Below are 12061 nucleotides of genomic sequence, written 5' to 3' on the forward strand. Positions count from 1 at the left end.
ACCCGTCGCTCGGGTTCCCAGCGCCCAGCAGGAGGCCGCCCTGCCGCGCAGCTCGAGCGGGGGACAAGCTGAGGGGGCCGCGTCCCTGTGGGCGGCCCACTGCGGGACGGCCGGATCCTGGCGCCACACCGGCCTCGGCCTTGCTCGCGGCTCTCTCCTCCACCTAGTCCCGCACGGCCACCCTTCGCGCGTGGAAGCGGGATCGGCGATGGCCACCCATTTCCGGACCCAGCTTTGTGCTGGGTAAGTAGAGACGCTTCCTCACCTTTTAAAAGCCGGTTTGACACCGAGGTCGCCACGTTCGTCTCTTCAGGGCTCCGTTCGGGACCGGAACCCACGTGTGCTCCCCCGTCTCGGGTCCTCCAGCAACGTTCCTTCTGGTATCTTGTGTCCGTGTCCTCTCCGGTGTCTCCGCTTTCAGCGGTTATACGGTACCTCCTTGCCGGCCCGCGGGCCCTGGTCTGAGTGTCCTTGTTAAGGAAGTGATCCCCTGTCATTGCATGTCATCTGTATACAGTTGTCTTCTTATTGAGAGCCTCGAGACTTCATGAGAAATCCTCCTCCTCCCTCTCTCTCCCCGTGTGTGGGTTGTGTGTGTGTGTGTGTGTGTGTGTGTGTGTGTCTGTCTGTGTCTGTGTCTGTCTGTCTGTCTGTCTCTCTGTCTCTCTGTCTCTCTCTCTCTGTCTCTCTCTCTCTCTCTCTGTCTCTCTCTGTCTCTCTCTCTCTCTGTCTCTCTCTCGCGCGCGCGCGCGCTCTCGGTGCTTATTTACTGAGTGTCTTTTTGTGTGCTGGACCCTGGAGCTGGGGCTGACAGTGCAAAGATAAATTATGTATGTTCCTTGTTTTAGGGAAGCTTAGTCTGTGGGAAAGGTAATCAGTGGGCCGTCGGCACAATTACAGGTGAATAAGTAGGGAGAGGAGGCTGGAGGAGCTCAAGGGTCCAAGGCGGAAGGAGTGGGTGGGGGGGAGGAGTGGGCCAGTGGACCACCTGGACTTGAATGATTGACGCTAACCAGAGGGGAAACTTCATGATGATTTGACTGCAGTCGAATCCTGTTGGAGTCGGTGGTGGGTGGTGGTGATGTTCCTGAGGTAGCCTGGGAAAGACTTTTTCAGGTGTTGAATGCGCAGTGCCTGTGATTTAGTCTGTAACTCAGATGGGAGGTCTAAACTGCAAATATACAGAGTAAATGCACCTATATTTGCAAAAGCTCAGGATGTGACCGACTGGAGCCCTGCAGACGACGCGGAGAGGACTCCGGGTAATGACAAAGAAAGGACATGTGGTGAAAAGAGTGTGCTAGAGAAGTGAGAGAAAGTTAAGAAGAGTGGGTTCCCTCATCCCCCGAAATTTGTTCCTTTTTCATAAAGACCTGTTGACTATATGAATTTATATCTGGGCACTCTGTTCCATTGATCTATCTGTCCTTAGACCAATGCTACACTGTCTTGATTACTATAGCTTTATAATAAGTATTGAAGACAGGTGGTGCCATTCCTCCAACTTTCGTCTTCAATATTGTGTTGTCTATTCTGAGTCTGTTGCCTCTTCATATAAACTTTAAAATCAGTTTGTCATCTACAAAATAACTTGCTGGGCTTTCAATTGGGATTGCATCCAATCTGGTAAGTCAAGTTGGGTAGAGCTGACATCTTGACAATATTGAGGCTCCTACTCATGAACATATACTATCTCTCCATTTATTTAGTTCTTTGATTTCTTTCTTTTTTTTTTTTTTTGAGTTGGAGTCTCACTCTGTCACCCAGATTGGAGTGCAGTGGCCGCTCCCGGCCAACACAGCCTTGACCTGCTGGGCTGTGGCGATCCTTCCGCCTCAGCCTTCCAAGTAGCCGGAATTATAGGCGTGCGCTACCACGCCCATCTGATTTTTTGATTTATTGTAGAGATGAGGTCTTGCTGCCCAGGCGGGTCTTGAACCCACGGGCTCAGGCAATCCACTCACCTCAGCCTCCCAAAGGCGCGGGATTACAGGCTGAGTCACCGAGCCCGGCTTCTTTGATTTCTTTCGTCAGTATTTTATAGTTTTCTTTACACAGATCTTATATATATTTTGTTAGACTTACACCTAAGTATTTAATTTGGGGTGTATTAATATAAAATGATGTGTTTTTATTTCAAATTCAACTTATTCATTGACGGTACATAGGAAAGGGACTGACTTTTATATGTTAACTTTGTATCCTGCAACCTCAGTATAATCACTTAGTTCCAGAAGTTTTTTTGTGAATTCTTTGGGGTTTTGTGCATAGATAATCATGTCACCCGTGAACAAAGATTTATTCCTTTGTTCCCAGTAAGTATACCGTTTACAGGTTGAACATCCCTTACCCAAAATATTTAGGAGCAGAAATGTTTGGGATTTTTTTTTTTTTTTTGCTATTTGCGTTTACATAAGATATTTTGGAGATGAGATCCAAGTCTAAACCTGCATATTTGTTTTATATATAGTTTATACACATAGCTTGAAGGTAATTTTATTCAATATTTTAAATAATTTTGCGAGTGAAACATTTTGTGTTAAATATTTTTGTGGAATTTTCTACTTGCATCGTGTCAGGGCTCAAAAAGTTTTGGATTTTGGTACATTTCAGATTTTTGGAAAAGGGATGCTCAACTTATATTTCCTGTTCTTGGTTTTTTTTGTTTGTTTGTTTTTTGCGTTAGCTAGGACTTCTAGTAAATGATGAAAAGGGTGATGAGAGGGAACTTTCTTGTCTTGCTCCTGATTTTAGTGGGAAAGTTTCAAGTTTCTCACAAGTATATTAGCTATAGGGTTGTTTTTTTTTTTTTTGTAGATAGTCTATATCAAACTAGGAAGATTCCTAGTACTGAACTTTTTGAAAATTATGAATGGCGTTAGATTTTGTCAAATGTTTTTTCTGCATCTACTGATCATGTAATGGAGCTGAGTCTCACAATTTGAGTTAGAGTCTCACTGTCGCCCAGGCTGGAGTGCAGTGGCACACCCACGGCCACCCCAGCATCAACCTGCTGGGTTCCTGTGATCCTTCTGCCTCAGCCTTCCAAGTAACCGGAACTACAGGCACACGCTACCACACATGGCTTATTTATTTATTTATTTATCCATCTATCTATCGTGGAGATGAGGTCTCCCCAAGTTGCTGCTCTGGTCTTGAATCCTCAGGCTCAGGCAATCCACTTGCCTCGGGCCTCCCAAAGTGCTGGGATTACAGGCTGTGTCACCTAACCCTGCCATAATGCCCTTTTTTAATCCCTCATAACTTTCCTTGCTTTGAAGCCTGCTCTGACTGAAATTTATGTAGCTACTTTCTTTTGATTAATGTTAGCATGGTATATCTTTCTCCATTCTTTTACTTTTAACATATGCATATATGTGTTTTTATGTTTAAAAGTTGGCTTGTACTGATAACATATAACTAGGTTTTGTTTTGTGATCCACTATGATAGTATCTGACTTCTAATTGGTGCACTTTAGACCATTCAGAGTGATTATTGATGTAGTTGGATTAATACCTATCATATTTGTTGCTGTTTTCTATTTGTTATCTTTGTTCTTGTTTTTGTCTTTTGTTCTTTTTCTATCTTTCATGGTTTTTGTTTGTTCTTGTTTTGCTTTTTTGTTTATTTGTTTTGGAGTTGTGGTCTTACTCTGTTGCTCAGACTTAAATGCAGTGGTGCAGTAGTGCAAACTCCTGGGCTCAAGCAGTCCTTCCTCCTCAACCTCTTGAGTAGCTGGGATTACAGGCACATTCCACCATACCTAGATATTTTTCTTTTTTTCTTTCTTTTTTTTTTTTTTTGAGTGGGAGTCTCACTCTCGCCCGGGCTGAAGTGCAGTGGCATGCTCACTTCCACCACTGCCTTGACCTACTGGGCTTCAGCGATCCTTCTACCTCAGTCTTCCAAGTAGCTGGAACCACAGACCTGTACCACTACCTGGTTAAATTTTTTATGTATTGTAGAGACGTGATCTCATCAAGTTGCCTGGGCTGGTTTCAAAACCCTGTACTCAGGCAATCCTCTCGCCTCAGCCTCCCAAAGTGCTGGATTACAGGTGTGAGCAACCGTGCCTGGCAATTTTTTATTTTTTCTAGAAACAAGGTCTTGTTATGTTGCCCAGATTGGTCTCAAACTCCTGGGCTCAAACAATCCTCTCTCTTCAGCTTCCCAGGTTCTGGGATTACAGGCATGTGCCACTGTACCTGGCCCTTTTATGCTTTTATTTTTAATTAATTAATTTATTTTTTTGAGTTGGAGTCTCACTCTGTCGCCCAGACTAGAGTGCAGTGGCTACTCCCGGCCACCGCAGCCTCGACCTGCTGGGCTCTGGCGATCCTTCGGCCTCAGCCTTCCAAGTAGCCGGAATTACAGGCATGCGCTACCACACCCGGCTGATTTTTTTTTTTTTTTTAATTTATTGTAGAGATGAGGTCTCGCTGCCCAGGCGGGTCTCGAACCCACGGGCTCAGGCAATCCTCTCACCTCAGCCTCCCAAAGGCGCGGGATTACAGACTGAGCCACCGAGCCCGGCTCCTTTTATGCTTTTAATTAAGCATTTTATGATTTCATTATCTCTCCTTTGTCAGTGTATCACTTATACTTTTTTTTAAGTGGTTCGCCGAATCCAAGTCCAGGTTCAAATAACACCCCTGCTTCATGGGTAATATGAGTATTTATAATAATAAAATAATCATTTTTCTAGGAAAGGTAGGTCTGCTGGCAATAAATTGTCTTAGTTTTTGTGTCTGAGAATGTCTTTATTACTTCACTTTTGAAAGATAATTTTGCAGAATACAGAATTATATTTTCAGTTTTTTTTCCTCTGAACACTTTAAATAATTCACTCAACTCTGTTGCTTGTGTGGTTTCTGAGAAGCTGAATATAATTCTTAGCTTGTTCCTCTGTAGGTATTTAGTAATGCATCATGTACTGGGTAAAAAGAATCGCTGCTGGCCAGATGCCGTGGCTCATGCCTATAATCCCAGTACTTTGGGAGGCTGAGGTGAGAGGATTGTCTGAGCCCATGGGTTTGAGACCAGCCTGAGCAACTTGACGAGACCTCATCTCTACCATAAATCAAAAAATTAGCCGGGCATGGTGGCACATGCCTGTGGTTCCAGCTACTTGGAAGGCTGAGGCGGAAGGATCACCTGAATCCAGCAGGTCGAGGCTGCAGTGGCCGGGAGCATGCTTCTGCCATCCAGCCTGGGTGACAGAGTGAGACTCCAACTCAAAAAAAAAAAAAAAAAAAGAATCACTCTTAATAGTCCTTTACTAATTTAAGATGCCAGGGAAGGGGAAGCATTCTATAAGCCTATGATTAGATCTGTCTCTTAGTGAGCCTATTCCCCTTGACTGAATCTCACAAGTGTTTCCAGGCCTGTCCCACCAATCTTTAGCTGAGACAACGTGGATAGGAGAGTACAGAGTTTGGTGTTTCTCTTTTCTCAGATCAGGTGAGCTCTGATAAAATCTTAGTTGAGTAGGCTCTGAAAATCTGGTTGAGCTTTTGGAGGTAAAACTCAGAAAAGCTTGGAGCTGCCCATGAGTCCCCTTGGACTTTTTAATCGTATGTATGAGATGCAGTCCATATGCATTAGCCTTAACTAGCTCTTTTGCATAGATAGGTTACAGAGTGGTCAATGATGTCCCTTTTGCGCATGTGCCACATCGGGGGTGTAAGTCTAATGGCCCTCTTATCTTGCCCCAGGAAGGGATGTCACTAATGTTGTCCTGGATTAATGGCTTATTTCTTGCTTATGTTCTGTCTTGGAAGATTGACTAACATTGCAGGTCTGTGGCTTTCCTCTTTTCCCATGGCTTCTGACCTGTTGAGGCTTGCCTTCCAGTCTCTATCTATCTCCTGCCTTACTTTGGCTGGGTCCTGTAGGAGAGTGCTCACGAGTGACATTGATTATGGCATGTCCATCCCTAGCCTCTGGCAATTTGTCAGTTACATTTTGGGTTTTTGTGCCCCAGCACTCATTCTCACAGACTAATTTTTTATCAGAGGGTGGTTCCCTTTTTCTGTCTTGCAGATAGGAGAAATGGCTTATCAACTCCATCTAAACAGGAATTGAGCTAGTTTAGGGTTGGATTGCTACTTTAGCTAGACTCCGTTCACTTGTGGCTTCAGGTGTCTGGAGGGTGTATGTTTCTTGCAGTCTCCTTTCTGCTTGTACCTTGAGACTGTGGGAGACTCAGTCTGCCATTTCAGCCCAGCCTGCAGCCTTTTGCACTGACTGGCACTCAACAAATGTTCCATAGGGAAATCTTGCTGTCCACTGGGAAACATTGAATCTTGCACTGGTTTCTCTTTCCCCAGTTATAGTCCTCTCTGGGCTGAGCCCTTCCTCTACCTGCTCTCAGACTGAGCAAACGGCCCAGAAAGTAAGTAGCCAGCAATTTTAGCTCACCTAGGGGGAACTTTTCCTTATCTGCAACTTTGGCTCATTTAGTCCTCCTTGCTTCCACGGGTCTCTGATTTTTTTTATTTAATGTGAGTATTCTAATTTAGCTTTCTTATTTTAGCATTAGTAGTTCAAACATATAACTTTATTATATTTTCGTAAGAGTTAGAGCATTCTTTTTTTTGAGTTGGAGTCTCACTCTGTCGCCCAGACTGGAGTGCAATGGCTGCTCCCAGCCACCGCAGCCTCGACCTGCTGGGCTCCGGCGATCCTGCCGCCTCAGCCTTCCAAGTAGTCGGAATTACTGACGCGCGCTACCAGGCCCAGCTAATTTTTTGATTTTATTGTAGAGATGAGGTCTCACCTGCCCAGGCGGGTCTCGAACCTGTGGCCTCAGGCAATCCACTCACCTCAGCCTCCCAAAGGTGAGGAATTACAGGCTGAGCCACCGAGCACGGCTTAGAGCATTCTTATTAGATAAAATAAGATGAAAATTCTTCTTGGCATTTTTATTGTTAATTTGTCAAATTTATAAATGAATTTTTGGAAAATTCATGTCTTTACCATATTAGGTCTACTCATAAACATGGCATATTGCTTCAGTTACTCAGATCTTTCGTTTTCTTTTTAATCTCTCCAGGACTTAGGTATTTCGTTGTGTGTATTTTTTGTTAGGTTTTTCTGCACTTTTAAGCTTTTTATTCCTAAATGCTTTCTAGATTTATTATTGTGATCACGATAGGTTTTTATTATTATTATACTTTCTAGTTAGTTACTGCTACCATACCAAGAAGCTATTCCACACTGATTTTTTTGGAACTACTACTCTGTTGACTTTTCTTATTAGTTCTTGTGCCATTTCAGCTTATTCTGTTAGTTATACAGCAAAATACTTGCAAATAACAACAGTAGTTTTTCTTTCTTGCTTATTGATTATCACTGGCATTTTGTTTTGTTTCTGCCTTTGTTGCAGGGTGGGTGAAAAACTCATTGATGATGACCAGGTTCTTGGTGCCACAAGCAAAGAATTGAGCAAGACACATACAGAGAGCTAAAGCAAAGAGTAGTCTATTTAGTAAAAGGACAGAGGGAGTACTTTCCAAAGAGAGGATGGTTCAGGCCTGAGCTGAGAGTAGCTCAAGAGCCTCAAATTAAACAAAGCTGGGATATTATATGTCCTTTAATTTTGCAAAGTGTGCAAATAGAAACATTTTGATAAACGTTTCTGGGGTTAAATGTACTTTCAAGGGTGGGAGTATCATTTCAGGTTACTGTGCATGTCTCTGCCTGCCATCCCATAATTTTAATTGTATGTACGAGTTGCAGTCCATGTGCATTGGCCTTAGCTAGCTCTTTTGCATGAATAGGTTACACACAGTTCAGTGAAGTCCCTTTTGTGCATGTGCCACACCTGGGATGTAAGTTTTATGACCTTCTTGTCAAGGAAAGAATGTCACTTATGTTGTCCCAGGTTGATTTAACCTTTCAGTTAATGGCTTCTTTCTTATGTTCTGTCTTGGAAGACAGATTAACGTTGCAGGTCTGTGGCTTCTCTCCCTTTCCCATTGCTTCTTATCTGTTGAGGCTTGCCTTCCAGTCTCCATCCTATCTCCTGCCTCACTTTGCTAGGTCCTGTAGGACAGTGCTGACCAGTGGCATTGATATAAGTATCTTTTTTTTTCTTGATTTTTTTAAAAAAATGTTTTCACTTTAAATATGTGGGGTACAATTCAGGGTTAGATATACAGATGTTCATTATGCAGATACCCTTGTTGATGAGGTGTGTTCCCCCCCTTTTTCTTGATTTTTTTTTTTTTTTTTTTTTTTTTTTTTGAGATGGAGTCTCACTCTGTCGCCCAGACTGGAGTGCAGTGGTTTGCTTGATTTTTAAAGGGAATACTTTTAGTATTTTGCACTAAGTATGATATTTTTCATAGATTTAGGGAAGAAACCCTTTCTTGTCTCAAGGAAATTTTTTTTAACCTTAATTTGCTCTAAATTCTGATTTTTAAAAGTGTTGAATTATATCACATTCTTTTTGTTACATCAGTTGAAATGATTATTTGACTTTTTCTCCATTAATATGCTAATATGACTTATTTTATTAATAGGGTTTTTTGTTTTTAAAATTTTTGTAGTGTCTTTTAATTGTTTGGATAAAGTCTTCATAGTTTGTTACATGTATGTTTACATATATGTGCTATGTATGCATGGACAGGATTAGTTTTATTTTACTAATTTTTTCTTTTTTTTTTTTGAGTTGGAGTCTCACTCTGTCACCCAGACTGGAGTGCAGTGGCCGCTCCCGGCCACCGTAGCCTCGACCCGTTGGGCTCCAGCGATCCTTCCACCTCAGTCTTCCAGGTAACCGGAATTACAGGCAAGTGCTACCACACCCGGCTGATTTTTTGATTTATTGTAGAGATGAGTTCTCACTGCCCAGGCGGGTCTTGAACCCACGGGCTCAGGCAATCCACTCACCTTAGCCTCCCAAAGGCACGGGATTATAGGCTGAGCCACCGAGCCCGGTTTACTAATATTTTTATGTAAGCACTTTGGTGCTAATAATAAGTGAAATTAAACTACAGTTTGTACTATCCTTGTTTTGTCCATGGGGTTGTGCAACTTTGTATGATGTACATGTATCCCATCATTTCTAGGCTTTATATCTAACTCAATATAGTGGGAATTTTTTTGTTCCTTGGATATTGCTAGGATTTATAATAGCTATTATAAATGGGACTATTGCCTTTTTGGGGAGAGTATACCTTTGATTTTACTAATTCAGTTTTTAAAATTTTTTAATTTTTTTGAGTCAGAGTATCACCTTGTTGCCCAGGCTGGAGTGCAGTGGCAGGATCACAGCTACTGCAACCATGACTTCTTGGGCTCAGGTGACTATAGGCACATGCCGCCATGCCCAGCTAATTTTTTTACTTATTGTAGAGATGAGGTCTCACCATGTTACCTAGGCTTGTCTCAAATTCTTGGGTTCAGGCAAGTCTCCCACCTTGGCCTCCCAAAGCGCTTTTAAAAATATCATTATTCTTATTTGAATCAGTCTCACTGTCACCTAGGCTAGAGTGCAGTGGCACGCTCATGGCCACTGCAGCCTCAACCTGCTGGGCTCAGGCGATTCTTCCACCTCAGCCTTCCAAGTACCTGGAACTACAGGCAGGTGCCACCATGCCCAGCTGATTTTTTGATTTATTGTAGAGACGAAGTCTTGCCAAGTTTCCTTGGCTGGTCTCGAACCCCTGAACTCAGAAGATCATCTTGCCTCCGCCTCCCAAAGTGCTAGGATTACAGGTGTGAGCCACCATGCCCAGCTATTCCTTTATTTTCTTTTTTTGTTTGCTTGTTTTATTTTTGTTTTGTTTTGTTTTTTGAGTAGGAGTCTCAGTCTGTCTCCCAGGTTAGAGTGCAGTGGCACGCTCACAGCTACTGCAGCCTCAACCTGTGGGCTCAGGCAATCTTTCTGCCTCGGCCATCCAAGTAGCTGGAACCACAGGCACATGCCACCACGCCTGGCTAATTTTTTTATTTATTGTAGAGACAAGATCTTGCCAAGTTGCCCAGACTAGTCTCGAACCCTTAGACTTGGGCAATTCTTTTGCCTCTGCCTCCCAAAGTGCTGGGATTACAGGCATGAGCTACTGTGTCCAGTTCCTTTATTTTCTAATGTGTGTTTTTTATTTGGTTTATGGGTATATCTCTTCTAAGTGGTGTTTATCTGATGTATCTCTCTCTCTTTTTTTTTTTTTTTGAGTTGGAGTCTCACTCTGTTGCCCAGACTGGAGTGCAGTGGCTGGGAGCAGCCTTGACCTGCTGGGCTCCGGTGATCCTTCCACCTCAGCCTTCCAAGTAGCTGGAACTACAGGCGTGCGCTACCATGCCCGGCTAATTTTTTGATTTATTGTAGAGATGAGGTCTCGCCAAGTTGCCCAGGTGGGTCTCGAACCCACGGGCTCAGGCAATCCACTCACCTCAGCCTCCCAAAGGCGCAGGATTACAGGCTGAGCCACCGAGCCCGGCTGTATATCTCTCTCTTAATGAGGTTTTTTTTTTTTTGCTTCTGTAATTAATGATCTCACAGATTTGAAATTACTGCTACTATCATGTTTTGTATTTTATATTTTTCATGCTATCGTGTTTCTCATTTCCTTTGATTTGTTAAATTGAACATGTTCTTCTCTCTCTCTATTTTTTCTTTGCTGTTTTGGAAGTTGCACATATATCTCCCTCCCTACATATTTTTAGTGGTTGAACAACCACTAAAAATAGGTTGTTCATAGACACACTGAACTTTTTCCTTTAAATCAAAATCTAAAGTTGTTTTTTTTTTTCTCTTTTCCCAAATGAAATAAGGTTTTTTTTTTTTTTTTCCTAAGTTGAAGTCTTGTCACCCAGGCTGGAGTGCAGTGACACCCTCACGGCCACTGCAGCCTCTACCTGCTGGGCTCAAGTAATCATCTCATCTCCACCTCCCAAAGTGCTGGGATTATAGGCATGAACCACTGCACCCAGCTGAAAGAAGGTTCTTTATACACTTTTGTTATTCTCATCTTTTCATCATCTGTTATTCTCATCTGTTTGCATCACACTGGTACCTAAATAGTAGCTGATATAATTTTAGTTCAAGGCATGAGGAAACATTTAAAATGTGTTTGAATCAGTATTTAGATTCATCAGTTTGTTTTACTGATTTCAGGGCTCATTATTGTATCCAGCTTCTGTGTGTTTTTTGTTTTTTTTAATGTGTGTTTCTCTAGAATGTAAATTTTCTAAGCGCTTGTATATTTGAAAATGTCTTTTATTTTTCCTTTTTCTTGCCTTTTGGTATAAGAATTCAGAGTCAATTTTTTATCTTTTCTCTATACTTTATCTCTTTCACTTTCAGGAAGGGTTCTGTTCTTTTTTCTTTTTGTAACTGATCTTGCCTTTCAGTTGATAGGTTTTTCTGATATAAACGTCATATTTGTCTTCAGTTCTGAAATAATTTCAGCCTGTAGTTCTTCAAAACTGCCCTATTATCTTTCTTTTTTTTTTTTTGAGTTGGAGTCGCTGTTGCCTAGGCTGGAGTGCAGTGACACACTCAGGGCCACCCCAGCATCAACCCACTGGGTTCCAGCAATCCTTTCGCCTCAGCCTTCCAAGTAGCCAAAACTACAGGGGCGCACTACCACGCCCAGCTAATTTTTTATTTATTGGATGTGGGGAGCAGATGAGATGTGGGGAGCGAATGAGTGCTGTCCAAACAGCAGGCCTTGAGCAAAGGCAAGGCTCCAAGTGGAGGCAGAGCACTTGGTTGCTCTGCGTCCTAGCCAAAGAGCAAGGGATGCAGTCTGCTATACAGAATGGCGTCTCAGAGCCCACACATGCGGGTGCAGATGGTACAGATAAAACCTTAGCCACAATAAGATAACCGCGAAACAGCTTGCCATTTAGGTAGCAACAAAATTCCGTTATAACTCCCTCACAGACCTTGAATCCCTTCCAACTTCCTTTGTGCTTGATTATAAAATAAACATGCAGCTGGGCTCGGGGGCGCAGCCTGTCATCCCGCGCCTTTGGGAGGCTGAGGTGAGTGGAATGCCTGAGCCCGCAGGTTCGAGACCCGCCTGGGCAGGCGAGACCTCATCTCTA

The 12061-nt window shown here is 42.9% G+C and overlaps 1 protein-coding gene across 3 annotated transcripts in view; it reads left to right on the forward strand.

The window, feature by feature from the left end:
• The first annotated feature begins 214 nt into the window (after positions 1–214).
• The window catches only part of ZNF26 (zinc finger protein 26), a 24305-nt gene continuing 12458 nt past the window's right edge, over positions 215–12061 (forward strand). For 2 of the 3 annotated variants that reach the window (XM_008063052.2, XM_021715004.1), the window contains exon 1: positions 9515–9541. In XM_008063052.2, coding sequence (XP_008061243.2) covers positions 9515–9541 — 27 coding nt within the window. Of the gene's footprint in view, positions 244–9514; positions 9542–12061 lie in introns of those variants that run through there. The other variant, XM_021715003.1, reaches the window with a different exon arrangement.

This window comes from Carlito syrichta, unplaced genomic scaffold (assembly GCF_000164805.1).
Source record: "Carlito syrichta isolate Samal-C Ts95f unplaced genomic scaffold, Tarsius_syrichta-2.0.1 Scaffold306507, whole genome shotgun sequence".
In the NCBI taxonomy this organism is placed as follows: domain Eukaryota; kingdom Metazoa; phylum Chordata; class Mammalia; order Primates; family Tarsiidae; genus Carlito; species Carlito syrichta.